The sequence below is a fragment of the Lepus europaeus genome, chromosome 10 (assembly GCF_033115175.1).
Source record: "Lepus europaeus isolate LE1 chromosome 10, mLepTim1.pri, whole genome shotgun sequence".
NCBI lineage: Eukaryota > Metazoa > Chordata > Mammalia > Lagomorpha > Leporidae > Lepus > Lepus europaeus.
The window spans coordinates 7,932,128-7,959,962 of record NC_084836.1 but is presented as its reverse complement, the minus strand read 5'-3'; the positions used below and the strand labels follow the sequence as shown (position 1 = coordinate 7,959,962).

The window sequence follows — 27,835 nt, the reverse complement described above, 5'->3', positions numbered from 1 at the left end:
ACAGGGCTTCACTTTCCCGTTAAGGTCACTGGTGTTTGCTGCCCGGCATGAAGTGGGTTTGTTCTGGGGAAATACAGGAGACATGAAGGAGGAAGCCCACGGCCGGGGAGAGGCTGGCGCGCCCCTCTGTGAAACAGTGCAAGACTGGCCCGGGAGGTCTCCAAGGAGCCCCGGTGCCTGGGCAGCCGAGGGCATGTGAAGCCCTGCTCCCAGCCCCTCCCACAGGCGGGAGAGCCGAGGGACATGTGGCCACCTTGGCCTCTGCCCAGCTCTCTGAGACTCACCGGGGCCCAGGCTCCTTGGCGGGCTCTGCGAGTGGCTGCGGGCTGGGGGCTGCGGGCACACAGGGCAGCCCGTGCTGTGGGTGCCCCTGCCCGCCGGGTACACAGCCCAGACAGCCCCAGACAGAGAAGCCGTCCCCGGGCCTGCAGCTCCTCCAGGCAGACCCTGTGCCCCGGGCAGCGTGGGCGCCTGGTGCGGGCACCCACGCTGCCCTCTGTTTGCTTTTCCAGAGCTGTGCCCGCGCCACAGCCCCCTGGACCCCACGCCCCACACGCTGGTGCAGCCCATCTCTGCCTTGCTGGCCTCCGACCCCGCCAGCTGCCCGCGCTGCCAGCACGAGGCGGGCCCGGGCAGCAGCGACTCGGGCCAGGAGGGCTCAGGCTCCGGGGCCTCCGGTGGCGGCGGCGACGACGAGGCCGAGGGGGACGGGGCCCGGAGCAGCGAGGACGGGGCCTCGTCGGGCCTGGGCAGGGAGGACGAGGAGGAGCAGGCGGACGGGGCGGCCCGGCTGTGCGGGGATGTGTGGCGGGAGACGCGGGCCAAGCTGCGGGGCATCGTGGACAGCAAGTACTTCAACCGCGGCATCATGATTGCCATCCTGGTCAACACCGTCAGCATGGGCATCGAGCACCACGAGCAGGCCAGTGCCTCGCCGGGCCGGGGTCTGCGGGGACCGGGGGTGTCTGGAGGGCGGCGGGGGGCAGGGGATTCGTGCGGCTCCTCCTGAGCAGCTGGGGCTGGACACGGGCCCCCCGCAGGTGCCGGTCTGCCCCGGCTTCGCGCCCTCACCTGGCCACATGAGCCCTCTCTGGGGATCCTTGCAGAAGGTCGCTGGTTGGGCTCCCTATGGCCCCGCCCACGGCGCACCCTCCCACCCCTGCTGCCCCAGCCCCTGCCTCCCATGCCAGGGACTCTGGTGGCCTTTGAAGCTGCCCTGGGCCACATGCCGGGGGCAGGCACTGCTGGTGGAGTCGAAGGCTGTGCCCCAGCCCCCTGGGGCCATGGAGGTGAGAGTGCAGAGAACTCAAGGGGGTGTGGTGCCTAGGGGAGGAGGCAGGGGCGGGGGAGACGTGGCAGGGCCACAGATGCCGCCAGTCTGTGGGCCACGCCTGGGACGAGTGCAGTCCGGTGTCCATTTGGGTAAGCACCGTTTTCTGGCTCCCGTTGCCCTCCTGCCCCGAGGGGGACGACCCTTACCTGCCCCTCTGGACAGCAGGTGGTCTTGAGGCCCCAGGTGGGTTTGGAGTTGCCACGCCCTTTCTGCAGAGGCCCCGCCCACCCTCTGCGCTGTAGGTGGGTGGTCGTTCAGAGGCCGGCGTGGCAGCTTGCCGCAGGTCCCTGCCGCTCCTCGGTCCCCCTCCCAGGCTAGCGGGTGCTCCCCCGCCCACTCCTCACTCCCCGCCACGTCCTGACCCCAGCCGTGGTGGAGCCGAGGCCGCTGTCCCCTGGCTGCCTGCAGCGGATGGGGAGGGGCTTCTGGCCAGTGGGGAGGGGCTTCTGGCCAGGCAGCCGGCCCTCCTCGGGTTCCTGTCCTGTGGGGTCCTTTCCGTCCGGGGATGGGTCACAGTGGGCTGAGCACCTGCTCGTGGGGTGCCCTCAGCCCCCCTCCAGCCGAGGTTGGGGGCTCTCTCTGGCCCCTCCCTCCTGCACACCTGCTGCTGCTGGGCAGGGGGCGCTGGGCCTGCCCCACCTGGTCCTGCTGGGCCGGAGCGACTGGAGCAGGAGGGGCGCCCAGGAGCTGCGCTCAGCAGTCCTTACCCCAGAGGCTCCCGTCGGAGCCGCCCTCCACCCTCCACCGGGGAAGCTTACCGTCGGCTGTCTGGAGCCTCAGAAATTAATTAGTTCAAGAAAAAGTGCGGGGGTGGAAGCATTTTTAAAGTGCGCTTTTTCAAGCGGCCCGGAGTGGCAGCCACTGCTGGCGGCTGTGTGCGGGGCCCGCCCCTGGGCCCGCGGGTATTTTTGCCACTCCCTACGCTCCCAGACAGGGCTCCATCCGCCCCCATGTTTATTTCAAGCAGCCCCGGCTGGCTGGGGTGGCACCGCAGAGAGAGGGGGCCTGGGGCTGCCGAAGCAGAGGGGGAGACGCAGGTGGGCAAACAGCACACCCCTCACTGCCTGCCCGCAGCCCTCCTCCCCGCCACCGCGGCCTGCAGGGAGCCCTGTGTGCCACGGCGGGGCAGGGCAGCAGCCCTGGCCACCCCTGCCTCTCTGGCCCGGCGGCACTGCAGGGAGAGGCCTTGGCTGGCATGGTGGCCGTGCTGTCTGGGTACTGGGTGGGAGTCCCGGAGCAGGAGGTAGGGCTGGCGCTGTGTGGCCAGCAGGTGGGTCAGGCGGCCGGACAGCCAGAGCCCTTCACCTGTGGTCACGGTGTCCCTGCTCTGTCCTCACCACAGCCCTGAGGGGCAGGCAGGATGCGTGCGTCCTCCCCACTGGGCAGAGGGGGAACCTGAGAGGCCCAGGAGGCCGGGGCCACTGGGGGTGGTGGAACTGGGGTGGGGCATGGCGGGGGGGATCATCAGATCGGCTGTTGGAGCTGGCCCACATCAGTCCCGGTCCACAATCCCTGAGCTGGGCAAGGCTGCCCTGCAGCCTGAGATTGGAGGAGGGCACAGTGGACATGGGGAGGGAGAGGGTACGTGGGGGAGGGGGAGGGCACAGTGGACATGGGGGGAGGGGGAGGCACAGTGGACACAGAGATGAGAGGAGGGCACAGTGGACATGGGGAGGGAGAGGGTACGTGGGGGAGGGAGAGGGTACGTGGGGGAGGGGGAGGGCACAGTGGACACAGAGATGAGAGGAGGGCACAGTGGACATGGGGAGGGGGAGGTCTCAGGGGGAGAGGGGGAGGGCACAGTGGACACGGGAGGAGGGGGAGGGCACAGCGGGCATGGGGCGACGGCACAGTGGACATAGGGGGAGTGGGAGGGCACAGTGGACATGGGGGGAGGGCACAGTGGACATGGGGAGGGGGAGGGCACAGTGGACATGAGGGGAGGGCACAGTGGACATGGGGAGGGGGAGGGCACAGTGGACATGAGGGGAGGGCATAGTGAACATGGGGGGAGTGGGAGGGCACAGTGGACACGGGGGGAGGGCACAGTGGACACGGGGGAGGGCACAGTGGACATGGGGGGCGAGGGCACAGTGGACGGGGGAGGGCACAGTGGACATAGAGGGAGGGCACAGTGGACATAGGGGAGGGCACAGTGGACATAGGGAGGGCACAGTGGACATGGGGGGAGGGCACAGTGGACACGGGGGGAGGGCACAGTGGACACAGGGGGAGGGCACAGTGGACATGGGGGAGGGGGAGGGCACAGCGGACACGAGGGAGGGGAGGGCACGGGGGGAATGCAGGGGGAGTGAGCAGTGAGTAGGTATCGTGAGGCCAGCAGGGGCAGGACGACCCCAGGCCAGGACGTGGCCGCTGTCTCGGCCACAGGGACCACATTCAAGGCCTCCTCGTTAGCTGATTTTCACTGCAGGCTTTACTGTCCTGTCAGCCCCCCCGTTGTCACTGCCCACCCAGCGGACAATTCTGGGAAAGGAAGGGGGGGCGGGCTAGCGGCTGACATTCCAGTAAAATGGTCTGTATTCAGGGAGGCCTTCCAGGAGGTGGTGCACTGACATGGGTCCTGAGGGGTGAGCCAGAGGGACCGGGGGCAGAGGCCAGGAGCACGGTTCCTCCAAGGACCTTGAGCCCCGGGCGAGTGCAGAGTGCCCAGGGGCCGCCAGGCCTGTTCCTTCACAAACGGCCACGGAAGCTCTGTAAGCTCTGCTGGACAGGCCAAGGCCAAGGCGGCCGGGCTGAGGGGGTGGAGCCAGCGGGAGAAGGCCTGGAGTGCGAGGCTGGACTCCATGACCCCGGGCGGGCATTTGTCCCTGGGCCTCAGTCTGGAACCCAGGGCAGTCTTGCGCTGTTGGGGGCAGAGGTGAAGCCGTGGCCGGGCCAGGGCAGTGGCGTGTGACTCCCGGAGTGGCCCTGAGCTAGAAGGGCTCCGAGGGGCCCGCTTAGGGATGCCCTTATATTTACCTCACAGCGGCGGCCAGAGGCTGGCCCTGCCCCCTCTGCCCATCCGCCTCTAGCTGGTATTTTGTGATCTCGCTGCCTGTTCTTGCACTGGGTGGGTCTGCGCCATCTCCGGCAGCCTCCGCTTTCTCTGCCTTCCGTGGTGTGTGTGTGTATGTACGTGTGTGTGCGTGTGCGTGTGTGCGTGTACGTGTGTGTGCGCGTGCGTGCATGTGTGAGACGTGTGGCTGTGTCCCTGACTCCCGTGGTGTCCCCGTGTCCTTTTCTTGGTCCCTCTTCGAGTCTGCATCTGTGTTTTGCTCTCTCTGTCTGCGCACCCGTGTCTGCCTCTGGCTCCCTGTGTTGTACCCGTCTGTCCATCCTTCAAGCCGTGTCGGCCCCGCCTCTCTCCACGTGCCCTCTCTCCTCGGTCTCTCACACGCGGTGTCTGTGTTCATCTGTTTGTCTCTCTCGCGCTGAAACACCCGTCGGAGTGATGGACAGCCCATTAGGAAAGATGAACAGGTGTGCGCCGGCAGGGACACAGCTGCTGCGTGGGAGGGGGGAGGCAGGCGGTGACCTTTCCCGGAGCGCGGCGGCTGGAGCCATCAGCGGCAGGCGTGCGTGCAGCCTGTGTGGCCGAGCACCGGGCGATGGCCGTGATGAGCTGTCAGCTGTCCGCGATGTGGCTGGGGTGGGCTGGGAGCCGGGTGGCTATGAGCAGCATCCGGGCGCCCGATCAGCCCCGGCCCCTCCTCGCCGGGAGCCTCCCCGGGGTGTCTTCCCCTTTGGAACCATTTTGGGAATGAAATGTAGTTATGGACGGAGGTGGGGCCTCCTCTCCACTGGGCTGGAGTGGAGTCTGCGCTTTCATTTGATTTTCTGGGCACAGGCAGGAAACTGGCGTTGGGTTATTTTTTTTCCTTTTCTACATTTAATGCTCCTGGAGTCAAAAGTCAGGCTGTGGCTAGGTGGGAGTCAGCTGCCCCGCCTCCCCACCTCTGCCTGGACACCACTCTCTCCTCCCAGTCGCTGGCTCTCCCTGCCAGCTCTTGGGTCTCCGGAAATGTCACTTCCTCCAGGAGTCCACCTGGCTCCGCTTGCATGCTGCAGTCAGCGTCTCCCGGCGTGGTTTGTTAGCTTGGTCTGTGGTCACGTGGTCTCCCGGCGTGGTTTGGTAGCCTGGTCTGTGGGCCTTGTCCCCCAGAGTGGACTTCTCCAGGGCAGGGCCCCCCCTGGCTGCACCACCCAGCGAACGTGCGGAGTGAATGGAGGAGTGAGCAGATGGGCTCAGCGTCCTGCGAGGGCAGAGAAGTTCAAGTTTGGCTCAGTGCCCAGCCCAGCCTCGGTTTCCCCTCTGTGAAGCATGCAGGCTACTCGTGGCCCCGTGGGCTACCCCGGCAGTCAGTGCTGTGCTGGTGGCCACTCAGCCAGGGCCGTGTGGCTGGGGCTCAGCAAAGGGCCCTTCCTTTCACCGTGGTGAAAACCAGAGGGCAAACCAGAGGATTCTGGGCCGTGGCCCGAGACCAGTCATCCACCCCTTGTCTCATGGACCAGGCAGGGCGGGCTCAGCCGGGGGGAGTGGCTTGCCCAGGGGTGTACGCCCACTGTCCACACCGGGCCTGTCTGCCTCCCATACCCCTGGTCACGGCTGATAGCATGGCCTGTGCCCTAGGATGGTGCCACCCGCAGATACAAACCACAGTGAACAGTTCCCGGGACAGAAGGGATCTCTGGGACTGGTCTCCCCCTGGGAAGCTGGTGACTTTGGGCAGGTCCCTCAGCCTCCCTGGGCCTTTCCTGAGAGCCGCCTGGGGTGCTCTGTGTGCGGGGCTGTGTCTGGCACGTGGCAGGTGCAGGGTCTCCCCCCTGTGCTGCTCCAGTCCCTGGGTGGCCGCATCGTCTGCACGATGGGCATTGTTTTCAGATCCTTGCAGGGTCAGTCCTGGGCCCTCACCCCGTGCTCCACCATCTCAGGGTCCCCGGGCTGCAGAGGCGGGCAGTCCCCAGGGCCACTGTGCAAAGCGGGGAGCTGAGCTCCCCGGTCACAGAGCCAGGGCAAGTGTCCAGAGGGGACCCCCAGCTGCCCTCTGACCTGACCCGGTCACCCCGCCCCACAGCCCGAGGAGCTGACGGACATCCTGGAGATCTGCAACGTGGTGTTCACCAGCATGTTCGCCCTGGAGATGATCCTGAAGCTGGCCGCCTTCGGGCTCTTTGACTACCTGCGCAACCCCTATAACATCTTCGACAGCATCATCGTCATCATCAGGTAGCCCCGCCCCCGCCCTCCCCCCGGGGCAGGGGCGCTAAGGAGGGGGACCTAAAGCTCGGACCCCAGCCAGTACCCCAACGCGAGCCAGTTGCACGGAAACAGCAAGAGAGAGAAGGTTGGGAGTTAGCAGTATACATGCCCCAGGTCACGCGTGGAACAGGGGACGTAGCAGCGGGTCGGAGACTGCCCTCCCCCCAGAGCGGGGCCGAGCGGAAAGAACCTGCAGAAATAGCCGTGTCCACGGTCACGTCCCGCCGACTGGTCACACTGCTAGTTCATTCCCCGTGGTTCGTGGTCCACGCGCACAGCGAGAAGTGCCGCATGCTGATGGGGAGCCGCCTTCCTGGATCGGCGCCACAGACTTCTGTGCGCTCCAGGCCAAGGGGCCCCCGTGGGTGGGTGTCAGGGACAGCGCCCTGCGTGTGCCTGGTCGGATGAGTGACCGGAAGCTCTCTGCCCTCCGCCCTCCGACCTCCCCGCGCCGCCCGGCCAGCATCTGGGAGATCGTGGGGCAGGCGGACGGCGGCCTGTCCGTGCTGCGCACCTTCCGGCTGCTGCGGGTGCTGAAGCTGGTGCGCTTCATGCCGGCCCTGCGGCGCCAGCTCGTGGTGCTCATGAAGACCATGGACAACGTGGCCACCTTCTGCATGCTGCTCATGCTCTTCATCTTCATCTTCAGGTGAGCCCGCTGCCCCGCCGGCGGCCCCCGGCTCACGGGCTGCTCCCGAGAAGGGACGGGGCGTGCTGGGCAGGGGGCTGGGCGCCCGTGCCCACCCTGAGCGCCACCCCCATGCCTCCCCCAGCATCCTCGGGATGCACATTTTTGGCTGCAAGTTCAGCCTGCGCACGGACACGGGGGACACGGTGCCCGACAGGAAGAACTTCGACTCCCTGCTGTGGGCCATCGTCACCGTCTTCCAGGCGAGTGGAGGCCGTGTGTCCACGCGTGTGGGGGAGGCGGGCCTGGCTGGTGGGCCTGCGAGAGGCTGGGCTGACCTGCGTCCGCCCCCTGTTCCCCGCGACAGATCCTCACCCAGGAGGACTGGAACGTGGTCCTGTACAACGGCATGGCCTCCACCTCGCCCTGGGCCTCCCTCTACTTCGTTGCCCTCATGACCTTCGGCAACTACGTGCTCTTCAACCTGCTGGTGGCCATCCTGGTGGAGGGCTTCCAGGCAGAGGTGACCGTGGCCCCGGCAGAGGAACACCCTGGGATGCCTGGGCGGGGAGGGCCACCGTCCCTGTCCCCACAAGAGGGGGTTGCCAGCGAGGTGGCATGCTTCCCATCGCAGGAAGTGTGCACATGGAGGCTGCCCCGGGGTGCAGGCCCAGGCCTGTCTCTCGCAGACCCTGCAGCCGCCAGGACTTGGGTTTCCAGCTGCCGCCTCCTCCAGTCTCAGGCTCTCTGGGTGCCGCGGTCAGGCAGAGGCGGGGTTTGCAGCCCAGGTGCTTGGTAGCTTCTCACTTCCCATTCCTGAGCCTCAGTTTCCCCGTCTGTAAAACGGGGGTGGAAACACCCAATGGGAAACCTCAGAAGGGAGCGAGAAGGGAGAAGCCGAGCTGACCTGCGCCCAACGTGGTGCTGACTTCCAGGGGGACGCCAATCGCTCGTACTCGGACGAGGACCAGAGCTTGTCCAACATGGACGAGTTTGACAAGCTCCCCGAAGGCCTGGACTGCAGTGGAGGTAAAGCAGCCCGGCCCGGAGCCGTCCCCAGCAGTGGGCGAAGGCTACCCAGCTCCCCCGCAAGCCCAGGCTCCGGGACTGCACATTCACTGGGGTTTGCTGGCGTTCCTAAGCGAGAGGCGCTGCAGCTCGGCCAGAAGGCAGGGACCCGGGACACCTGGGGTTCCAGACGCAGGAGTCACTGTGCCCGCCCGCGGCCCCCCGCACAATGCGGCCTCCTGGGTGGAAGCTCTGGGCCTTAGACCTGGTGTCTCTGGGCAGCTCAGGACACGTCTCCCCCACCCCCAGCCCAGTGATGGACAGTCCTGTACCCGGTGTGCGATGCTCCAGGCTGGAGCTGCAGCCCAGTACAGAGGCAGGGGCTGCACACACACACACACACACGCGGCCGAGAGCCCTGCGGCGGGCGAGGACGGGTGCGGCGGGAAGGCGTCGGCCCCGCCCACGTCTGTTTCTTGCTACGACACCGCCTCTGCTGCTCTTCTGTCCTGTCCTCTGTCCTCTGTCCCTCTGTCTCTCTGTCTTCCCCAGATCCCAAGCTCTTCGCACTCCCCCTGACCCCCAACGGGCACCTGGACCCCAGTCTCCCGCTGGGGGGGCACCTGGGCCCCGCGGGGGCTGCAGCGCCTCCCCCCCGCCTCTCGCTGCCGCCAGACCCCATGCTGCTGGCCTTGGAGTCCCGCAAGAGCAGCGTCATGTCCCTGGGGAGGCTGAGCTGTGACCAGCGTTCCCTGGTGAGTCCTGGGGGGCTGCACTGGGGGGTGCTCCCTGCCAGGGGGGGAGGTTGTAGAGAGAGGTATCCACGGGTCAGCCTCTCTGGTGCCATGGCTGGAGGTACTGTCCAGCCACAGCCAGGCAGGGACCGTGTCTGGGGGACCCGTACTGTGATGCCCAGTGCCAGAGCAGGCCGTGGCGATGAGGGCTGGATGGATGAGGAAGTGAGTGATGGCGTCCACTGGGCTCTGATGCAGAGAGCTGGGTCTCCACCCCACCATGCAGGTGTGGGGGAACGACCTTGGGGTCAGCTGGAGCTGGCCTCTGGCCCCTGCCTGCCTTTCCTGGAGACGCAGTCTCCTTGCCCGTACATGGGAACACGGCCCGAGCCCGGGACCCTCCCCAGGGGGCAGGTGGGGGCGCTGACGCGAGCCCGCCTCCCCAGTCCAGCTCCCGGAGCTCCTACTACGGGCCGTGGGGCCGCAGCGCGGCCTGGGCTAGCCGCCGCTCCAGCTGGTCCAGCCTCAAGCACAGGCCGCCGTCCGCCGAGCACCAGTCTCTGCTCTCTGCCGAGCGCGGCGGTGCCCGGGGCTGCGAGGGCGCCCGGGACGAGGCCCTGCCGCGAGCCGCAACGCCGCACGCGCCGCACGCCCACCCTGCGCACCACGGCCCCCAGCCGCCGGCACACCGCCACCGCCACCACCGCCAGACGCTGTCGCTCGACACCAGGGACTCGGTGGACCTGGCTGAGCTGGTGCCCACCGTGGGCCCCCACCCGCGCGCGGCCTGGAGGGCGGCGGGCCCGGGCCCTGGGCACGAGGACTGCAATGGCCGGGTGCCCAACCTCGCCAAGGACGTCTTCACCAAGATGGACGACGGCCGGGGCGGCGGCGGGGACGAGGAGGAGATGGACTATGTGAGCACCGGGGCTGGGGGGCGTGGCCCGGGGCGGGGCTTCGGTTGCCCACACCTGAGCTGGGCCGGCCCCTGGGAGAGACCCCCTGGGTGCCCCGGGTTTGCTGGGCGGACAGAGCGGGCTGCTCCACGTGGTGCTGACAGAACACGCCTCGCCTTGCTCTGGCCAGACCCTGTGCTTCCGCGTGCGCAAGATGATAGACGTGTACAAGCCGGACTGGTGTGAGGTCCGCGAGGACTGGTCCGTCTACCTCTTCTCCCCGGAGAACAGGTGGGTGGGGCAGGGCTGGGGAGGCCGGGGGCAGGGGTGCTGTGCCGGTGCAGTTGGGGGGGCTCCTCTGGAGGCAGAGGGAAGGAGCGGTGCTGGCGTGGTGTGGGTTCCTCCTGGTGTCCTCCCGGTGCTGGGCACCACATTGGACGGCAGTCTGGGACGTCACACCTGGAGGCAATAGCGTTCCAGCAGATGCCCGATGGGTGGGGCAGCAGCAGAGTGAAGTTGGCACTGTTGCGTGAGCAGAGTGGAGGGGGTCACTTCCTGCAGGCCCTCCTGGGCCCTGTGTGTGTGCCCGGGCCTCCGCCTCCGTCCCTTAGTGGCCCCGTGGCCGCCCCCGCCCAGGTTCCGGGTCCTGTGTCAGACCGTCATTGCCCACAAGCTCTTCGACTACGTCGTCCTGGCCTTCATCTTCCTCAACTGCATCACCATCGCCTTGGAGAGGCCCCAGATCGAGGCCGGCAGCACCGTGAGTGGCCGCAGGCCTGGGGCAGGGCGAGGGGTGAGGCCGAGGGGACAGGGCGTGAGCCCCAGGGCGCTCAGCCAGGTCAGGCTGAGCCGGGCGGGGAGCTGTGGCCGGGAGCTTGTCCTTGGGGGGCCGGGTGGCCACCCTGTAGGGAGACGGGCTGAGCCGGGAGCTGGCCAGCGGGGTTCCCTGGTTCCACGGTGGCCCCGGGCTCTTCCAGGAGCGCATCTTCCTCACCGTGTCCAACTACATCTTCACGGCGATCTTCGTGGGCGAGATGACGCTGAAGGTAGCCCTGCTCCGCTCGGACCACCTCTGCAACCGAGCCCCAACCCCCACCCCCCTCGGCAGGTCCTGGGTGGGGGTCCCGGGACCCAGAGGGGGCATCTAGCGGGCACAGTGGGCACAGGCTGACAGTGCGGTGGAAGGACCTGCAGGAGGTGTGGGCGCAGGGACAGAGCGAGCACCTGTGAGCTGTGTGGGCCAGGCGTGCCCGGGGAGACCCCAGTGGGATGACCTGATGGGCCTGCCCCTGTCTGGTACCCACCCCACACCGCCCCAGCCCTCCTGCCCGCTCCCCTGCCCCTTGCCTGACCGTGCTGACCACAGCCGCGGTGCCAGGTGGTCTCGCTGGGCCTGTACTTCGGCGAGCAGGCGTACCTGCGCAGCAGCTGGAATGTGCTGGACGGCTTCCTCGTCTTCGTGTCCATCATCGACATCGTGGTGTCCGTGGCCTCGGCTGGGGGAGCCAAGATCCTGGGAGTCCTGCGGGTCCTGCGGCTGCTGCGCACCTTGCGCCCCCTGCGGTGAGGCCCCGTGTGGCGCCCTGGGGGGAGAGGCTGCAGAGAGGGTGGGAGAGGGAAGGTCAGGGCGGAAGGGGGTCCCGGGACGGCTGCCCGCTCTGCATGTCTCCAGGTGGCTCACTGCCATCTCTGGGTGTCTGTCGTAGCCCAGGACGCAGTGTTGTCCCCAAGGGGAATGGGCACAGTGGGGCGGCGGCAGGTGCCCGGCTGTGTGTGTAGCCCTGGGGCCTGGGGCTCGCCACCTGCTCTGCTGAAATCTGGGTTACTTGGCTGCTGTCCTCACCCCCCAGGGGGCTCAGTCCTGGTGGCTCCGGGCTAAATGTGGGGTACCTCAGCCTGGCTGTGGGCTCACCCTGGGCCCTCCCTGTCCCCAGCGTCATCAGCCGGGCTCCGGGCCTGAAGCTGGTGGTGGAGACGCTCATCTCCTCGCTCAAGCCCATCGGCAACATTGTGCTCATCTGCTGTGCCTTCTTCATCATCTTCGGCATCCTGGGGGTGCAGGTGAGGGGCGCCCAGGGCCTGGGGTCGGCTCAGTCTCCGACTCAGCTGCCAGTCCAGGGAGGGAGACAGACCCGGGCACGGGTGGTGGAGCCCCAGGCCCGCCCCCTGGAGCACTAACCTGGCGTCTACCCTCTCTCCAAGCTCTTCAAGGGCAAGTTCTACCACTGCCTGGGCGTGGACACCCGCAACATCACCAACCGCTCCGACTGCATGGCCGCCAACTACCGCTGGGTGCACCACAAATACAACTTCGACAACCTGGGGCAGGTGAGCGCCGCCCGGCCGCCTCTGTGGGCGCCGCCCCGTGGGCTGAGCTGACCCTGTGGCTCCTCCTCCCGTGGCCCTGGCCTCACAGCCGCGCGGGGCTCAGAGGAGCTGAGTGCAGCGAGCCCGGCCGGCGCCCGATACTGTCGGTGCCTCCCCGACCCGCAGTTCTGACGTCCTTGGCAGGGGCTTGAGGCTAAGCCAGACCTGGTGCGTGGCGCAGCTCTGCCACTCCCGTCGGCGTGGCCTCCCTGAGCCCGCTTCCTCATCTGCGCCAAGCACCTGCTGGGGGCCGGGCTCTGGCCCCCGTCACTCCCCGCCCCTCTCCACTGCACCCAGCACATGGCTCGTGCCCAGTTCCCGGCTGGCAGACCTGCCCCATCTGACAGTGCCCAGGCGAGGGCCGGTGGCTGCCGCCTCCCCAGCACCTCCCTCCCGCCCCCTGTGTCAGCCCCATCTCCTGTGAGCTCACTCCCGCAGGGGAGCTGGGGGGCTGCAGGCCTGCACCTCCCTGCTGCGTGGCCTCAGCTGGAGCCCACAGAAGCCCCCTGCTGCGGGACCAAGGGGCACCCCCTCTGCTGGGAGAGGAGCCCCGGGGTGGTGACCGGCGGGCAGAGCTGGCAGGAAGTGGACGTGGCACTGTGTTTTCCGGTTGATCACACGGAGGGAGCCGGGGAGCCAGTGAGGCCCCTTCTGTGAGCCTGGTCTGGGGCCCGTTCACCCAGGGCCCCACCCCAGGGCCCTACCCCAGGGCCAGTCCCTGGCCTGGGGGACTTGGTGGCCTTGCCTGAGGCCCTGGGAGGGCACTCAGAGCTGTGAGGAGGGTGCGGCCTGGCCTGCAGCCTCCCAGATGTGCCCCATGGCAGGTTCCTGGCCCCTCTGGGCTTCGGTGTCCTCGCCTGCCCTCGGGACTGTGAGGGCAGCTCCGTGGATGGGAGAGTCCTTCTCCGGCCGGGGAGGGCTGCCCTGTCCCTGCCTCCTTTCTCCTGGCTCCCTGAGTTGGGCACGTGACCTCCTAGGCCCCTCTGAGAGCCTGCTGACCTCCAGTGCCCTGAGCGCCGTAAGAATGCCTGGGGCAGCCACCAAGTCCAGCTCAGGAGTCATTGAAGTCCCCGCCATGTGCGAGGACTGCCATGGCCAGGTCATGGTAGAGCTGGGGCTGGCAGCCAGAAGCTGCAGGGGCATGGCTGGCACTGGCAGGTCCTCAGGAGAGGTGTGAGGGGAGAGGGCCCTGCTCTGGCCCTGGAGGCAGAAGAGCGGAGAGTGGAGGAGGGCGAGGGAGCCCGGAGTGCCGCCTCACCCTGCGCCCTCCCCCCTCCCCGCGCCCTCCAGGCTCTGATGTCCCTCTTCGTCCTGGCCTCCAAGGACGGCTGGGTGAACATCATGTACAATGGGCTGGACGCTGTCGCTGTGGACCAGCAGGTGGGGGTGCTGCGGCCAGGCGAGACCTGGTCAGGGGAGGGGGCGCAGAGTCTGGGGCCTGGGTCCCTAACGGGGTGCTTGGGGGAGGCTTCTGGGTGACAGTGGGCTGGGGAGAGGTCTGGGGGGCCCTGAGAGCAGGGGTCCCCTCTGTGCTAAGCAGGGACTTCAGGCACCGCCCGTGACCAGGACTGACCGGGCCAGGCTGTGGGGGCTGGAGGAGGAGGAGCAAGGAGATTGTCTAGGTCAGGACAGGGCCCACTTGGGAAGGAGTCAGGGCTCTGGGGAACACCCAGGTGATCTCTGGCCTTTGGACCCACCCGGTAAGACCCTGCAGCTGGAGGTGGGGGTGGGGGATGCAGGGAGAATGAGAGCCCCTTGTCTGTTCTGGCCCCTCACTCCCACCAGTCCACACACATTCCTCCAGGACTGTGCGCCCCCCTGCTGGCTGCCTTGTTTCTAGATGGATGGGTGGGTGGATGGACAGACAGGTGCGTGGGTGATAGGTAGATGGGTGTAGCAGTGGGTGCTGGGTGGGTGGGTAGGGGATGGGTGAATGGATGGATGGACACGTGGGTGGATGGATGGATGGATGGGTGCATGGATGGCGGTGGCTGGTGGCTGGATGGATACAGAGGTGAGCGGATGGGGGGGGGGGTGGATACACGGATGGATGCCTGGTGAGTGAATGGGTCGGAGAGAGTGAGCAGACAGACAGCTGTGTGTCCAGGAGGCAGCAGCTGGAGCAGGGGACTTGGGGGGCTCTTGTGAGCACCTCACCTGGGCCAGGCCCAGCATGGGCCCTGCCTCCTTGCCGCCCCATTCGAAGCTGCAGCCGCCCGCGGCCCCCTCAGCCGTGTCTGCCGCCCGCAGCCCGTGACCAACCACAACCCCTGGATGCTGCTGTACTTCATCTCCTTCCTGCTCATCGTCAGCTTCTTCGTGCTCAACATGTTCGTGGGCGTCGTGGTGGAGAACTTCCACAAGTGCCGGCAGCACCAGGAGGCCGAGGAGGCGCGGCGGCGCGAGGAGAAGCGGCTGCGGCGCCTGGAGAAGAAGCGCCGGAGTGAGCGGGGCGGCGGCGCGGGGGTGGGGGCTGGCTGAGTTGGGGAGACCCGATGCTTCCAGGGCCCGGGGGTCCCAGTCTCCAAGCCCTTGCTCCTGCCTCCCCGCCACCTCTCCCTCCTGGTGCCCCGTTCCCGTCCCCTCATCACTCCCCCCCAACCCCCAGAGGCCCAGCGGCTGCCCTACTACGCCACCTACTGCCCCACACGGCTGCTCATCCACTCGATGTGCACCAGCCACTATCTGGACATCTTCATCACCTTCATCATCTGCCTCAATGTCGTCACCATGTCCCTGGAGCACTACAACCAGCCCACGGTGAGTAGCAGCTCAGGGGCACGTGGTGAGGGTGGGGTCCTGCTGGGACCTCCCCAGGGACTGGGTGGGGCAGGGGGTCCACTGACAGCAGGGTCTGAGCGGCCCTACAGGGGAAGGAGACTCGGGATGACCCTGCCGTCTCGGGGCCTGGTAGGACAGGTGTGTGAGAGGGGAGGGCCACTTGCTGCTGGTGAACAGAGCGAGCTGGCCCAGCCCTGAGCAGCAGGTGCTGATCACCGAGCGCCGGCACTGCACACTTGTGGCTCCACGCTAATCCTCGCAGCAGCCCTGCCGCCGGGGCCTTTGTCCAGGTTTTACAGATGATCAGGTGGAGGCTCAGAGGACTTAAACACGCTGCCCAGTTACTCAGCCAGACAGTGGAGCCAGCCCGGGGAACGTGGGTCTGTGTTCAGAGCCTCGCCTGTGGCCTCCGTTCCCAGTCTGGAGGGCAGGATTGGCCAGGGGGAGTCGCAGACAGGGTGTGGGTGGGAGACAGGTGCACAGTGCAGGGGGGAGGAAGTGGAGGGAGCAGAGCCTGCAGCCAAGGATGCGTGCCTCACTGGGGAAGGCGAGCACTGGCAGAGGAAGCGTTCGTTACAGGATCGCTAAGTAAATGCGAGTGAACAGAATAGTAATTGCTCACTTAACACGTATTCATCCTGTCCAGCACTGAGCTCTTGGTGCCTCTCTGAGGCAGCTGCTACTATTTCCCCCGATTCACAGATTAAGAAACCGAGTCCTAGAGGTGGTGAGTACTTGGCCAGCGTCACAGAGTGAGTAAGGAGGAAGTGCTAAGCAGGACTCAAAGCCATGCAGTTCTGTTTAGGAGACTTGACCACCACCCCATACTGCTTCCAAAAAGGAGCAACTAGGCCGAAGCAGCAGGAATAAAGAAACAAGAATATAAAACCAGTAATACGCATAGAGTAGGATAGAGTGAATACAAGCTGGTACATAGTCATTGCACTAAACGTAAACGGGCCAAATTCTCCTCTTCAAAGGCAGAGGCCAGGCCGTGGGTCCTGGATCATGTCTCTTTTTGCCCCTCGCAGTCCCTGGAGACAGCCCTCAAGTACTGCAACTACATGTTCACCACCGTCTTTGTGCTGGAGGCAGTGCTAAAGCTGGTGGCATTTGGCCTGCGGCGCTTCTTCAAGGACAGGTGAGAGGCTGGGCCTGGCTGGGCAGCATCGGGTGGACTGGAGGGTGGTGATGCAGTCCTGACTCCTGGGAGCTCCTGGAGCAGCCAGAGGGAGGGACCCAGTAAGCCTCTGGGCACTGATGGCCAGGGTCCCCCTGTGCTGCCTGTAGCCCCGGACAGGAAGTGAGTGTTTTCAGGCCCTTCTCAGCTCATCTCTCTGGGTCCTCCAAAACCCACAGACAGAGCAGTGCATGTCTTCGCAGAGGGCATGAGAGGCTGGTGGACTGGCCCAGGGCCACACAGAGGGAGCAGGTAGCTCAATAAGCAGCCATAGGCGTTAGCTCCTTCATGCAGGAGGCCAGAGATGTTTATTGAGCCAGGTCAGCCCCTTGCTTGGGGAGCAGAGGCCATGGGCAACTGAGCCCACTAAGGGGCGACTAGGGAGGGTGGCTGCCCAGGAGGCAGGGCCCTGAGTGGAGGATGAAGGACTGGGAGGCCCCCACAGCCAAGGTGTGTCTGAGCCACAGGGCTGCTCCCCAAGTCGCTGTCCTGCCCTCCTCCATCTGGCCGAGCAGGTGGAACCAGCTGGACCTGGCCATCGTGCTGCTGTCGGTCATGGGCATCACACTGGAGGAGATCGAGATCAACGCGGCCCTGCCCATCAACCCCACCATCATCCGCATCATGCGAGTGTTGCGCATCGCCCGGGGTGAGGGGTGGGGGGGAGGGTGCTCAGGCCTGGTGGGCTCCCTGCTGAGCAGGGGGAAGGGCTGGGGGGGATGCTGGGGGGGGAGGGAGAAGAGGGGGCGCTCAAGCCTGGTGGGCTCCCTGCTGAGCAGGGGCGAAGAGGGGCCGGGAGGGGCATGTTTGCCCCGTGTGTCCAGGGCCTTCCGCAGCCCTCTCGCCCGCCCTCACTGACAGCTGTGCACGGTGCACCTGTGCGCTCACCCCTGCTTCCCTGTCACACCGGCCTGCCCGTGTGGCCCAGGCAGACTGTGCTGTAAGGTGCCCAGCTGGGAGGGTGATGTGGAAGGAGTCTGGTTCCTGACAGCCCCTCTCACCGTGCCCGGGCCCCGTCCTCAGCACTCCTCAGTGCCTGCTCTCCTCCTGGAGGCCCCCACCCCGCCCCCCCAAGGTCGCCCTCTGCGTCCTTCAAACCCTCCTGCCTCGGTGCTAGGCAGGTGTCCCTTGCCTGTCCGCCTCCTGCCGTGAGCCGTGGCCTCCAGATGCCGAGGTGCGGGGACCGCGTGGGCAGCGCAGAGCCCCTCAGAGGGGAAGCAACGGGGCGCTCGCGCTGGCCGCCTTTGCCTCGTCCCGACCTGCGGCGTGGCACTTGCACACCTTAGAGCCTGCGTCCCCACGGCACGCCCTCACTCTCCTGCCGTGTTACGCTGGCTCCAGATGTGCCTGAGCCTGCCCCCATCACCCCGCAGCTGCACCCACGCTCCTGTAGTGTGTGCACACCCCTGCGGGTCCCCTCTCCCATGCACGTACACGTGTCCATGGCACTGGGCTGAGTGGGCTGGGCCGGGTTTCGCCCACAGTCCTGAAGCTGTTGAAGATGGCCACGGGGATGCGGGCGCTGCTGGACACCGTGGTGCAAGCTCTGCCCCAGGTGAGCGCTGCCTCCATGGTGTCGGTGTCAGGGGCCCTGGGGGACGCAGGCCTGGACGTCCCTTCTCCCCAGACTTGCCCGGAGCCAGAAGCCCGTCTCGGGGGAGGCTGTGAGGCAGGGGCTCTGGGGAGTGGAAGGGTCTCTCTCTGCCCCTACCTCCTGAGCCGCACCCGGGGCCCCGTGAGGTCCTCGGGAGCCCCCGGGCTGGGGTGGGGAAGCGACAGGTGCCTCAGCAATGTGGGGAGGGGGCTGGACACTGGACACTGCTGGGGAAATCTTGGAAGACGGCATGGGGGAGGGGAACTTTGAGCTTGACCCAGAAGGTGGCCGAGTGGATGCAGAGGCTCTGAGACGGCTTCTTAGGAGGGGCAGTATGAAATGCTGGCCTGGTGGGCGCCCCGAGGCGCTCTGATCCACGTCACAGGCAGTGAGATGAAACCAACGCTCGGCCCCGCATGGAGGGAAGAGGCATCATGGAGGGCTTCTCGGAAGAGGTGCCCCACAGACTCAGTTGTGAAGGGCAGGGGCAGTGTCCTCCTTGCAGAGGGAACAGAATGTGCGAGGGCGCCCTGGGGTCCATTTCCCGTGTGGCAGGAGCCTGAGGGCCGTGTCGCAGCCAGCTTGACGCCAGAGGCCCCGGGCAGAGCTGCCTCTTCCAGGAGGCGGGGGCTGCTGCAGCCCCCGAGTTAGGTGCCGAGGGCGGTGGAGGGGCGGATCAGGAGGAGGAAGACCACCCTCCGGGCCGGCACAGCCACGCCTGGGCCTTCTCGGCCTCTGGGGCCCAGGCGGTGCCTGCAGGCCCAGCGTGAGTGGCTCACGGGGGTCAGAGCGTCAGGGCAGAACAGCCGGGAGCCGCACAGGAGCCGGGCCGGTGAGGAGCCGGAGCCGCGGGGCCGCCTTCCTGCTCTTGGTGAGCGTCCGCCCGAGGCTCCTGGGGGAGACTTTGCAGGGTGAGAACGCGGGGCAGCCTTGTCCTGTCCGTGGTGTGAGGTCTCCAGTGACCGGCAGACTGGGGCCAGGCTTGGGGTCTGTGGCGCGTGGTCTCCCGCAGGGGCGTGGGGTGTGCTGGCTGGGCTGGCGGTGAGTCCTCTGGCCAGCCACGTCACTGGCCCAACAAGACAAGTCCGTCTCGAGGACTTCCCAGGCCGGCAGAGGACTGGGGAAATCCAGGCAGACTTGGGAGGAGGTGGCATCGATGCCCGCCTTCCTTGCTCGATCACCCGTGGAGGCTTACTGACCACACAGGGTGCAGAGGGTAGCGGCCGTGTGCATGGCCCCGCTCAGGTCCCTGTCCTGTCGTGAGCTGTGTGACTGCACCTCCCAGCCTTGTGTCTTCTCTGGGCGTGGGGCTGAGAGTCCATGGGCTGCCGTGTGAGGGAGCCAGTGAGTGTGGCGGGCGCACTAGGAGGTGGCGTGGGGGTGGCGTGCCCCCCAGGCCGGCCCAGCCCCGTCTCCCCCCGCAGGTGGGCAACCTGGGCCTGCTCTTCATGCTGCTCTTCTTCATCTACGCCGCGCTGGGCGTGGAGCTGTTTGGGAAGCTGGGTGAGCGACTCCCACTGAGGCCCGGCCCGTGGGGCGGGGGGGGGGGGCATGTACGTGCACGTGTGGGTGCGTGTGTGTGTGTGTGGAGGCCCGGCCCCCCCCCCCCCCGTCACTGCAGTGGGGAGGTGAGCTCAGCAGCCCGCACCGCTGCACTGAGTGGGTAGCGCCTTTGAGAGCCGCAGGCCGCCTGGCGTCCCGGTGCCAGTGGCTGACCTGAGCCGGCGCCGCCCGGGCAGGCAGAGGGTGAGCTCTGGACTGGGTTGTCTGCGGGGCCAGGGTTGGCCCCGCCTCGACCTCTTCTGCAGGAAGCGCCGGGCCTGTCTGAGGCCATGCCCCACTGCCCTGAGCCTCAGTCCCTCCCTCGGGGGGCTGGGTGCAGTCCCCACGCAGTTCTGGGCGGGGAGGGGGAGGCGGGGGGCACTAGCCCCGGGGGGCAGTGCAGGGCTCTGACCCCACTCCCCCCTCAGTCTGCAATGAGGAGAACCCGTGCGAGGGCATGAGCCGGCACGCCACCTTCGAGAACTTCGGCATGGCCTTCCTCACGCTCTTCCAGGTCTCCACGGGCGACAACTGGAATGGGATCATGAAGGTACTGGTGGGTGGGCGGGAGGGGGAGGCGAGCCTGGCACATGGCCTGCCCAGCGCCCCCAGTGCTGCTGCGGGTCCCCTCAGGGGCCGGCCTCCGCCCAGCCCAGGGCGGGCCTGGGAATCTGCACACCTACCCCCACCCCCCCAGCCCCATTGGCTGCAGGCTGCCTGGCCAAGGCCCGCGGCGCGGGAGGAGATGAGGCCCGTGCCTCCGGGTGCCCCAGGCCGGGCGGGGCCCCAGGTGGGGTGCTGGGCCCTGGTGGGTTGGGGGCTGAGCTGGCACCCAGCCGGCGCAGCGTGTGTCCGGAGGCCGGCCAGCCTGGTGGGCGGCACGCGGCGCTCAGGCCCGTCCGTGCTGCGCAGGACACGCTGCGGGACTGCACGCAGGACGAGCGGAGCTGCCTGAGCAGCCTGCAGTTCGTGTCGCCGCTCTACTTCGTCAGCTTCGTGCTCACGGCCCAGTTCGTGCTCATCAACGTGGTGGTGGCCGTGCTCATGAAACACCTGGACGACAGCAACAAGGAGGCGCAGGAGGACGCCGAGATGGACGCCGAGCTGGAGCTGCAGATGGCGCACAGCCTGGGCCCCAGCCCGCGGCCTCCCGCCAGCTCCCCGGGGCCGCCCAGCCGGGGGCCGGCGGCGGGGGGCGCTGGGGCCGAGGCCGAGGGCCGCGCGTGCCGGCGCTGCTGCTCCCCGGCCCAGGTGGGCAGGGGCGGGGGCCGGGGCGGGGCTGGGGGGACCTTGACCAGGTCTCTGCCTGTCTGGGCCCCGTCCCGCTCAGCGCTGGGCACCGGCTGACGCCGTGATGAGGGGCTCGGGCCCAGCCATGGGCACAGAGAGCCGCCCGCCCCGCAGCCCCGGGGCCCGGCCGATAATCCCCCTGTCCCCGCCCCGTCCCCGTCCGCCTAGGAGAACCTGTGGCTGGACAGCGTCTCTTTAATCATCAAGGACTCCTTGGAGGGGGAGCTGACCATCATCGACAACCTGTCCGGCTCTGTCTTCCACCACTACTCCTCGCCCGCCAGTCACGAGAGGTGTCACCATGACAAGCAGGTCAGGCGGTCCGGGGCCCGTGACGCAGCTGCAGAGCACGGGGGGGGGGGGGGGGGGAGGGCGAGGGAGGGCCGCTGGCCCTTTCCGTTCTGTGACAGGCACGTGGGGGTCACCTCCCTGCTCTTCCTGAGAGCCACCCACCCTGCGCACGTAGCACCTGCTGCAGCCCCACCCTCACCCGGCTCAGGGCCTGGCCCAGCCCACTCAGGGGGTCTCCTTGCCTGTGCCCCTGGCTTGCCCTCTCCTCTAGTGCAGGCTCAGGGCTCCTGAGCCTCCCCAGGGCCCCTCAGGCCAGCATCAGGTGACCTCCTGGCCGGGTCTGGGGGAGCCTTCAGCGGGAGCGGGGGGCTGGGCCGCCCTTCACCTGGCCCTCAGTGGCCACAGGGCGTCCCCTGCCTGTGATGTGCTGGGTCAGTCCAGCGTGGCGGCCGGGCACCCCAGGTCTCTGGGCCCCTCCGACACTGCCCCGGGCCAGCCCCAGGCCGACCACAGGCCGCCACGTGTCTGCAGGTGCAGCTGGCCGAGACGGAGGCTTTCTCCCTGAACTCGGACCGGTCCTCATCCATCCTGCTGGCCGACGACCTGAGTCTGGAGGACCCCACCGCCTGCCCGCCTGGCCCCAAGGACGGCAAGGTCAGCAGCCCTGGTGGCTCCAGGCCACGCGCTGCGTCCTTGGGGCCTCAGCCCTGCCCACCCCGCCCCTTCAGCCGCACGAGGTGGAGTGGCCAACGTAGCTGACCGATGTAGCTGACTGACGTAGCTGACCGACGTGGCTGAAGCCACACGGCCCTCGGGTCAGGGCCGTGACTGTCTCCCGTCGCTCCGGGTATTTTTAACCCTTTCGCTGGAGCGGGACGCTGGCGGGCCGGCCTCATAGGACAGTGGGGAAGTTGAAAAAGGCACAGGTTCGAGGCTGGCTACCCCACCTCCCTGGTCTGGAAACGGGGGCTCTGCCTCATCCACCTCTCGGGGTCAGGAGAGACGGGCAGGGAAGCCGGCCCCGGGGCTGTTTCCCAACTTCTGTCCCCAACGCTGGCTGAGAAGGCCTGGGCAGGGCCGCCCTGGGCTTGTGACCTCAAGGCCAAGGTGTTCCTGCCCCTCGGGAGTGGGGGTGGGAGGGGCAGCTGGGATGGGGACGGGGCCTGAGGTGGGGTGGCCATGGCCGTGCCTGGAGACAGCCTGTGTCCCCGTGGACCCCCAGGCAGCCTGGGCTTGGTGGGGACAGCTCAGGGAGCTGATGTGTCCCCTCCCCCCCAACTCCCCACGCTGCTCCCACACAGGGCAGCGGGGTGCCCACAGTCCGGGGCCTGGCCGCGCTCAGGCAGGGCACAGGGGCAGGGGTGTGAGAGCATCTGCCACGGAGGGGCTGGCTGGGCAGGGGCCCCCTTGGGCCACAGCCCTGAGGAATGCAGGGGCCCCGGAAGACCCCTGTGCAGCGCCCAGCTGTTTGACTTCTGCCCCGAGCCAGCGACTGTGCCCACCTGTGGCTGTGGAGATGAGGCAGTCCCTCCACTGCCCTCTGGGATCTGAGTCAGGAGGGGAGGGGAGGGGGAACGCTGACTGCCCGGGACATCCGGGAGGGCTTCCTGGAGGTGGGGCTGGGGTTTCGTGTAGGATTTGGGAAACAGGTGTTGGCCAGGCTGGGGAGCCAGGGGGAAGGCAGCCGGGCAGGGGCGTGGAGGCAGCTGCGGTGGGCTCAGCCCCTCTCCCTCGCTTTCCAGCAGGGGGAGCCGGATGCCCCCGAGCCCCTGTGTGTGGGGGACCTGGGAGAGTGCTTCTACCCCTTGTCCAAGGCGGCCGTCTCGACCAGTGCTGAGAACTTCCTGTGCGAGATGGAGGCGACCCCTTTCAACCCCGTCCAGTCCTGGCTGAAACACGAGAGCAGCCAAGGTGAGGGCGAACCCGGCACTGCCCCAGCCGGTCCCCGGCGCGGCCGCCCAGGGAGGTGGTGGAGCTTTGCCTGCTTGCGTCCAGAGAACCAGATGGGTCGCTCAGGGTAGGGGTGGACTCAGGCTTGACGTCCTGTGATGAAAGGTCAGAGCCAACTTGTAACGGGAACCCGGGCTGACAGGCTTCGTGCTGAGCCTCCCGGGAGCTGTGGGTGCAGAGAAAAGCTGTGGTTATGCAGGGGGAGGTGTGCGCCCCATGGAAGGCTGTGCTCCCCGGCCATCCTTTGTACGGTGCTGGGGCGGGGCGGGGCATTCGTCTCCGGCCCCACTCCGACCTCCTGCCTGTGCTTCCGGCCTGTGGCCGGGGGCCGAGCTGGCCTGTCCATCGCTTGGGTCCCCTCTGCCTGTGGTCCTCTCAGAGGGTGACGATTGCACAGCACCGGCTGGGGCGGGGGCACAGAGATGAGGCGCCCGGCGAGAACAGACGCCCATCCCAGGTACTCTCCTGGGTCTCCTGGGGGCGGGCAGTCTCCCGAGGACCCTCCCCGAGCCGTGGCCTCCCACTGGAAGGGACGGCTGGGTGCAGAGGCCCCGATTCCCAGAAGCAGCAGCAGGGCGCGAGGTCTGACCCCAGAGCCAGTCCGACCCAGTGACGCCCCGTCCGCTTCAGCCACTGCCGGCCTTCCCCTTGCATAGTGAGAACAGGACTTCCGCCGGGGACACGGGGGCTGTCCGGCTGCTCGGTTACGTATCTGAGTCCCCTCCTCGTCCCTCCAGGAAGGCCCTGCCCCCCGCACAGCCCAGCCCATCTGGGGGGCTCGGCACCGAGGAGTGGCCCAGCCTGGCGGGCGCTCACTGTGCACCTGCTCCTGGGCTGGGGGCTCTCTACTGCACCTTTCTCTGCACCCCGGGTGGGGGGCTTCGTGGCTGCCTGTGCCATGGGAGACAGGACACAGTCCAGGGCTGCTCGGCTCCATGAGCTGTGATGGGAAGCGCAGGCCGGCCCAGTGTCTCTCCCTCGCCCCACAGTGGGGAGGCCGAGGCTCGAGGAGGGCCCCAGGCCCGTGATCCTGCCGTGTTTGTTGGGGGTCCCTCCCTGCCACCCCTGCTCTGTCTCCTCTCCTCCAACAGTGCCCCCGAGCCCCTTCTCCCCGGACGCCTCCAGCCCACTGCTGCCCATGCCGGCCGAGTTCTTCCACCCTGCTGTGTCTGCTGGCCAGAAAGGGCAGGAGAAAGTCGCCAGCGCCGGGACCCTCCCCAAGATCGCGCTGCAGGGCTCCTGGGCGTCCCTGCGCTCGCCCAGCGTCCACTGCACCCTCCTCCGGCAGGTGGGGGTCCTGGGCTCCAGGGTGCAGCCGGGCAGCGATGAAGCCAGTGCAGGGGGCATGGGGGGTGGGCGCTGAGCGGGGAGGGGCTCTGGGGGCTCCAGTCTGAGGGCTGGGGGGCGGGGATGCTGGGGACTTTGCGGGGTGATGGCCCCAGGGGTCGGGCAGCACTAGGCCAGATCGGGGAGGGGTCCCAGCCGCAGGGTCGGGCCACAGCCCCTCCCCGCCCTGGGCACACACAGCAGGAAGGCCCTGCGAACCCCTCTGTGTTCCTGGGCTGTGCCCGCGCCATCGTGTGTGGGTTCGGGGCAGGGAGCAGAGCAACTTACGCCGAAACAGGTGGGGGAATGCCCGTGTGCTCCGAAGTGACACCCGCTAGGGAGCAGGCAGAGCGCAGGAGGAGGGTGTGGGGCGGGCACTCGGACCCGGGCGGGCGTGGCCGGCGGCTCCATCCGCGGCCCCTGCCGCTCCCCGCAGGCCACCCGCAGCGACACGTCGCTGGACGCCAGCCCCGGCAGCTCGGTGGGCAGCCTGCAGACCACGCTGGAGGACAGCCTGACGCTGAGCGACAGCCCGCGCCGCGTGCTGGGGCCGGCCGCCGCCGCGCCGGGGCCCCGGGCCGGCCTCTCGCCGGCCGCCCGCCGCCGTCTCAGCCTGCGCGGCCGCGGCCTGTTCAGCCTGCGCGGGCTGCGGGCGCACCAGCGCAGCCACAGCAGCGGCGGCTCCACGAGCCCGGGCTGCACGCAGCACGACTCCATGGACCCGTCGGACGAGGAGGGCCGCGGCGGCGCGGGCGGCGAGCCCTCGGAGACGCTCAGCAGCCTCTCGCTCGCCTCGCTCTTCGGCGCGCCCCCGCCGCTCGGGCCGCCGGCCGCGCGCAGGTTCGGCAGCACCAGCAGCCTGGCCGCGGGCCCCGGGCGCCCGCTCGGCGCTGCCCGCGGCCTGGCCCGGAGCCCCTCGTGGGCCGCGGACCGCAGCAAGGACCCCGCGCGCCCCGCGCCGCCGCCGCCGCCCGCGGGCCTGCGCGCCTCGGCGGCCCAGCCGCGGCCGCCCCCCGGCGAGCCGGAGCCGGGCGACGCGGCCAGCACGAGGAAGAGATGAGGGCCCCGCGGGGCCGCCGCCTGCCCCGTCTCACCTCCGTTTACCTCAGGAGCCAGGGAGCAGACAGCAATACTTCGTCCACACCCGGGCCGCCGGCGCGGCCCCGCCGCCTGGCCCGGCCCCGCGCAGGCCCCGCGCGCGCGCACACACATATATGCAGATAGAGAGACAGACACATATATTTATTTATTTTTTTTACTGAGAGATTATGACTTCCAGAAAGTGCTACAGCCGGGGAGCCTGCAGGGCCGGCGGGGTGCTGTGGGCCCGGCCCCCAGGCGGAGGTGGTGCGGGCGCCCGGCGGGCCTGCAGCTTGCGGAGGACGGGCCCGGGAGAGGCCGAGCCGGCGCCCGCGGGCCCTCCGCGGACGGAGAAACGCTGCTACGACCCCGCCCCGGGGCACCCGTCCTGTCCCCCCACCCCGCCGTCCAGTCGTGTGATGTCTCGTGGACACCCCGTAGTCCCCGGTTAGATGTGCTTCTTTAGAGAAGTCAGCCGCCAGTAGCTTCATAGGGCAGGGGCTTGGGTAGGGGGCGACCCCAAGACCCCGCAGTGGGCCCCGGCCGGCGGGTGAAGCGGGTATGTCAGCCTTTAGGAAGGCAGAGGGCAGGAGGGGGCGTGGTTAGAGCCGGCCAGGGCAGGCCTGCAGGGTCGCTGGTGCCCACCTGGTCTGGTGGGGGTCTTATCCCCTGCCCCAGTGGCCCAGGAGGTAGTGCTTCCCCCACCCCAGTGGCCCGGCCCCAGGACCACCCACTCCCACCCTGCTCCCAGCCAGGTCTCTGCGTGCTCCTGCTGAGCCCTCCCCGCAGTCCTGGGCCTCGCCCCGCGCCACAGTAGCGCTTCCTCCCCTGGTTCCTGCCGGGCGGTTTTTATTTGCGTGGTTCCGCATTTGTTTCAGTATTTATTAGAGCAGATGCCTGGAGCCGGGATCGCTCAGGCACATCGCCCGGGGGGAGGCTGAGGCTTGGGCAGTGACAGCGCTTCACGTGGTGGGGGCAGCCCCCAGGGGGCTTCCCAATCCCTGCTCCTCCTCTGGGGGGCCTCGTCCCTGTCCCCAGACCCTGGCTTTACAGACAGAGGCTTGCAGCAGTGCGGAGGGGGCTGCCTGGACGGGCAGTGTCCCCAGGGGCACAGGGGCTGGTAAGTGGGGACGGAGTGGCAGAGCCCACTTTCCCCGGGTGTGCTGGGGGCCGACGAGCCTCCAGGTATCTCTGCAGGGCTATGGCCTGTCCGGGCCCTGGCCCCTGAGACCCTCGGGGGCTGAGCTCGGGCGCCGCCGGCCAGCCTCTGTTTTCCGGGCCGGCTCCCAGGCGTGTGCGCTCTGCCCTAGCTGACTGCCCTGATGTCTCCGGGTTCCAAGTGACACGGCACGTCCCAGCTGTGCCTCACAGGAGGCCACTCCTGAGCCTTGTGGCCTGTGGTGAGGCCAGGCAGAGGGGAGTAGATGTGCAAGCCAGCCAGAGTGGAGGAGGCGGGTTCCCAGAGGGCTCACAACCTAATCCCGAACGCTTGGCCTTGTTCCTAGGGATGACAGGTACGGGGACCAGGTTGCTGGCCAGGGCAAATGGACATGGATAAGGATTGGGCAGGTGTCCCCGCCTCCATCCCCAAACTGGTGGCCTGGGGCTGTGGCCTCCAGCCTGTGCCTGTCCATTACAAAAGCACAAACTATCCGAACCCAGGGAGCCTGGCCCTGGCCGTGGAGAGGGTGGGACCCCACGTTGACACCTCTGCCCGGTGGCAGGGTTCCCTGGGATGGAGGCTGGTGGGCACCTCGGCATCTGCAGGGTGTTCCATCCGAGTCCAGGTGGGGCGCGCCTGCCCCGGCCAACCCCTTCCTCTCTGCTGCCCTGCTCCGGCCCCAGGTGGCCCCCGAGGACTGGGAGCCCAGTGTCAGCCTGTCTCCCCCCGCCCCCAGCCCCCTTCAGCCCCCTTTGCTGCGATGTAAGGGCTTGGTCGTGGAAGCCGCTGTGTAGCCCAGATACGCATACTCTTCTTGTCTTTGTGCAATAATCAGTGTTCCTGGCAGAGCCGGAGCTGTGCTGGAGCCCAGGGAGGAGGCACAGGCCACCTCCCCCAGGAAGCCCTCCGCCTGGGCGGCCGCCGTGACTCTAGCATTCCCAGTCGCTGTACAGTTTCTACGGTGTGAATGAACTTCCCTCCTAGTTGCTGATGGCGCTGGTACCTGCTGGGCCACATGGCCCGGGCGGAGGAAGCCACAGGGCAGCCACCAGTGTTGTTTGAATAAAAACCCAGAAGCCTATTTAGGGAGCTGTCGGCGTGTCTCTGCTGCTTTCTCAGCGGGGTGAGGGTCCGGCTGGGCTTCCTCCAGGGGAGGGGTGCCGATGGGCTCCCTGTCCTCGTGCAGGCTGTGGGCTTGGCGTGGGAGACTTGGGGCCAGCGGCTCCCCCTTTGTGAGCCTCACTGCTCACCGGTGAGACCCGCTCTGGCTGCCTGGGCTTGGATGGCAGAGGTGCACGCTGGCTCCAGCCGCCTCCATCCCAGCGGCAGGAATTCAGCCTCAAGGGGTCCAAGACCTAAGTCTCGCCTTCCCCTGGCACCCGTGCCCCTCCCCCCAGCCCCTTCCCCGGG

At 67.9% G+C, this 27,835-nt stretch overlaps 1 protein-coding gene across 1 annotated transcript in view; it reads left to right on the top strand.

Moving 5' to 3' along the window:
• CACNA1I (calcium voltage-gated channel subunit alpha1 I) overlaps positions 1-25,243 on the top strand; it is a 77,996-nt gene extending 52,753 nt beyond the window's left edge. The window contains exons 9-36 of the mRNA XM_062201947.1: positions 513-922; positions 6,412-6,563; positions 7,060-7,245; positions 7,370-7,487; positions 7,592-7,747; positions 8,160-8,253; positions 8,785-8,987; positions 9,413-9,883; positions 10,053-10,153; positions 10,499-10,622; positions 10,840-10,908; positions 11,241-11,425; positions 11,797-11,923; positions 12,065-12,190; positions 13,520-13,609; positions 14,480-14,672; positions 14,838-14,989; positions 16,042-16,151; positions 16,706-16,839; positions 17,675-17,745; positions 19,209-19,287; positions 19,755-19,876; positions 20,239-20,577; positions 20,785-20,928; positions 21,439-21,561; positions 22,653-22,818; positions 23,949-24,145; positions 24,620-25,243. Of these exons, the coding sequence (XP_062057931.1) occupies positions 513-922; positions 6,412-6,563; positions 7,060-7,245; positions 7,370-7,487; positions 7,592-7,747; positions 8,160-8,253; positions 8,785-8,987; positions 9,413-9,883; positions 10,053-10,153; positions 10,499-10,622; positions 10,840-10,908; positions 11,241-11,425; positions 11,797-11,923; positions 12,065-12,190; positions 13,520-13,609; positions 14,480-14,672; positions 14,838-14,989; positions 16,042-16,151; positions 16,706-16,839; positions 17,675-17,745; positions 19,209-19,287; positions 19,755-19,876; positions 20,239-20,577; positions 20,785-20,928; positions 21,439-21,561; positions 22,653-22,818; positions 23,949-24,145; positions 24,620-25,243 (5,066 nt within the window). The remainder of the gene's footprint in view (positions 1-512; positions 923-6,411; positions 6,564-7,059; positions 7,246-7,369; positions 7,488-7,591; positions 7,748-8,159; positions 8,254-8,784; positions 8,988-9,412; positions 9,884-10,052; positions 10,154-10,498; positions 10,623-10,839; positions 10,909-11,240; positions 11,426-11,796; positions 11,924-12,064; positions 12,191-13,519; positions 13,610-14,479; positions 14,673-14,837; positions 14,990-16,041; positions 16,152-16,705; positions 16,840-17,674; positions 17,746-19,208; positions 19,288-19,754; positions 19,877-20,238; positions 20,578-20,784; positions 20,929-21,438; positions 21,562-22,652; positions 22,819-23,948; positions 24,146-24,619) is intronic.
• Positions 25,244-27,835: the final 2,592 nt, after the last annotated feature.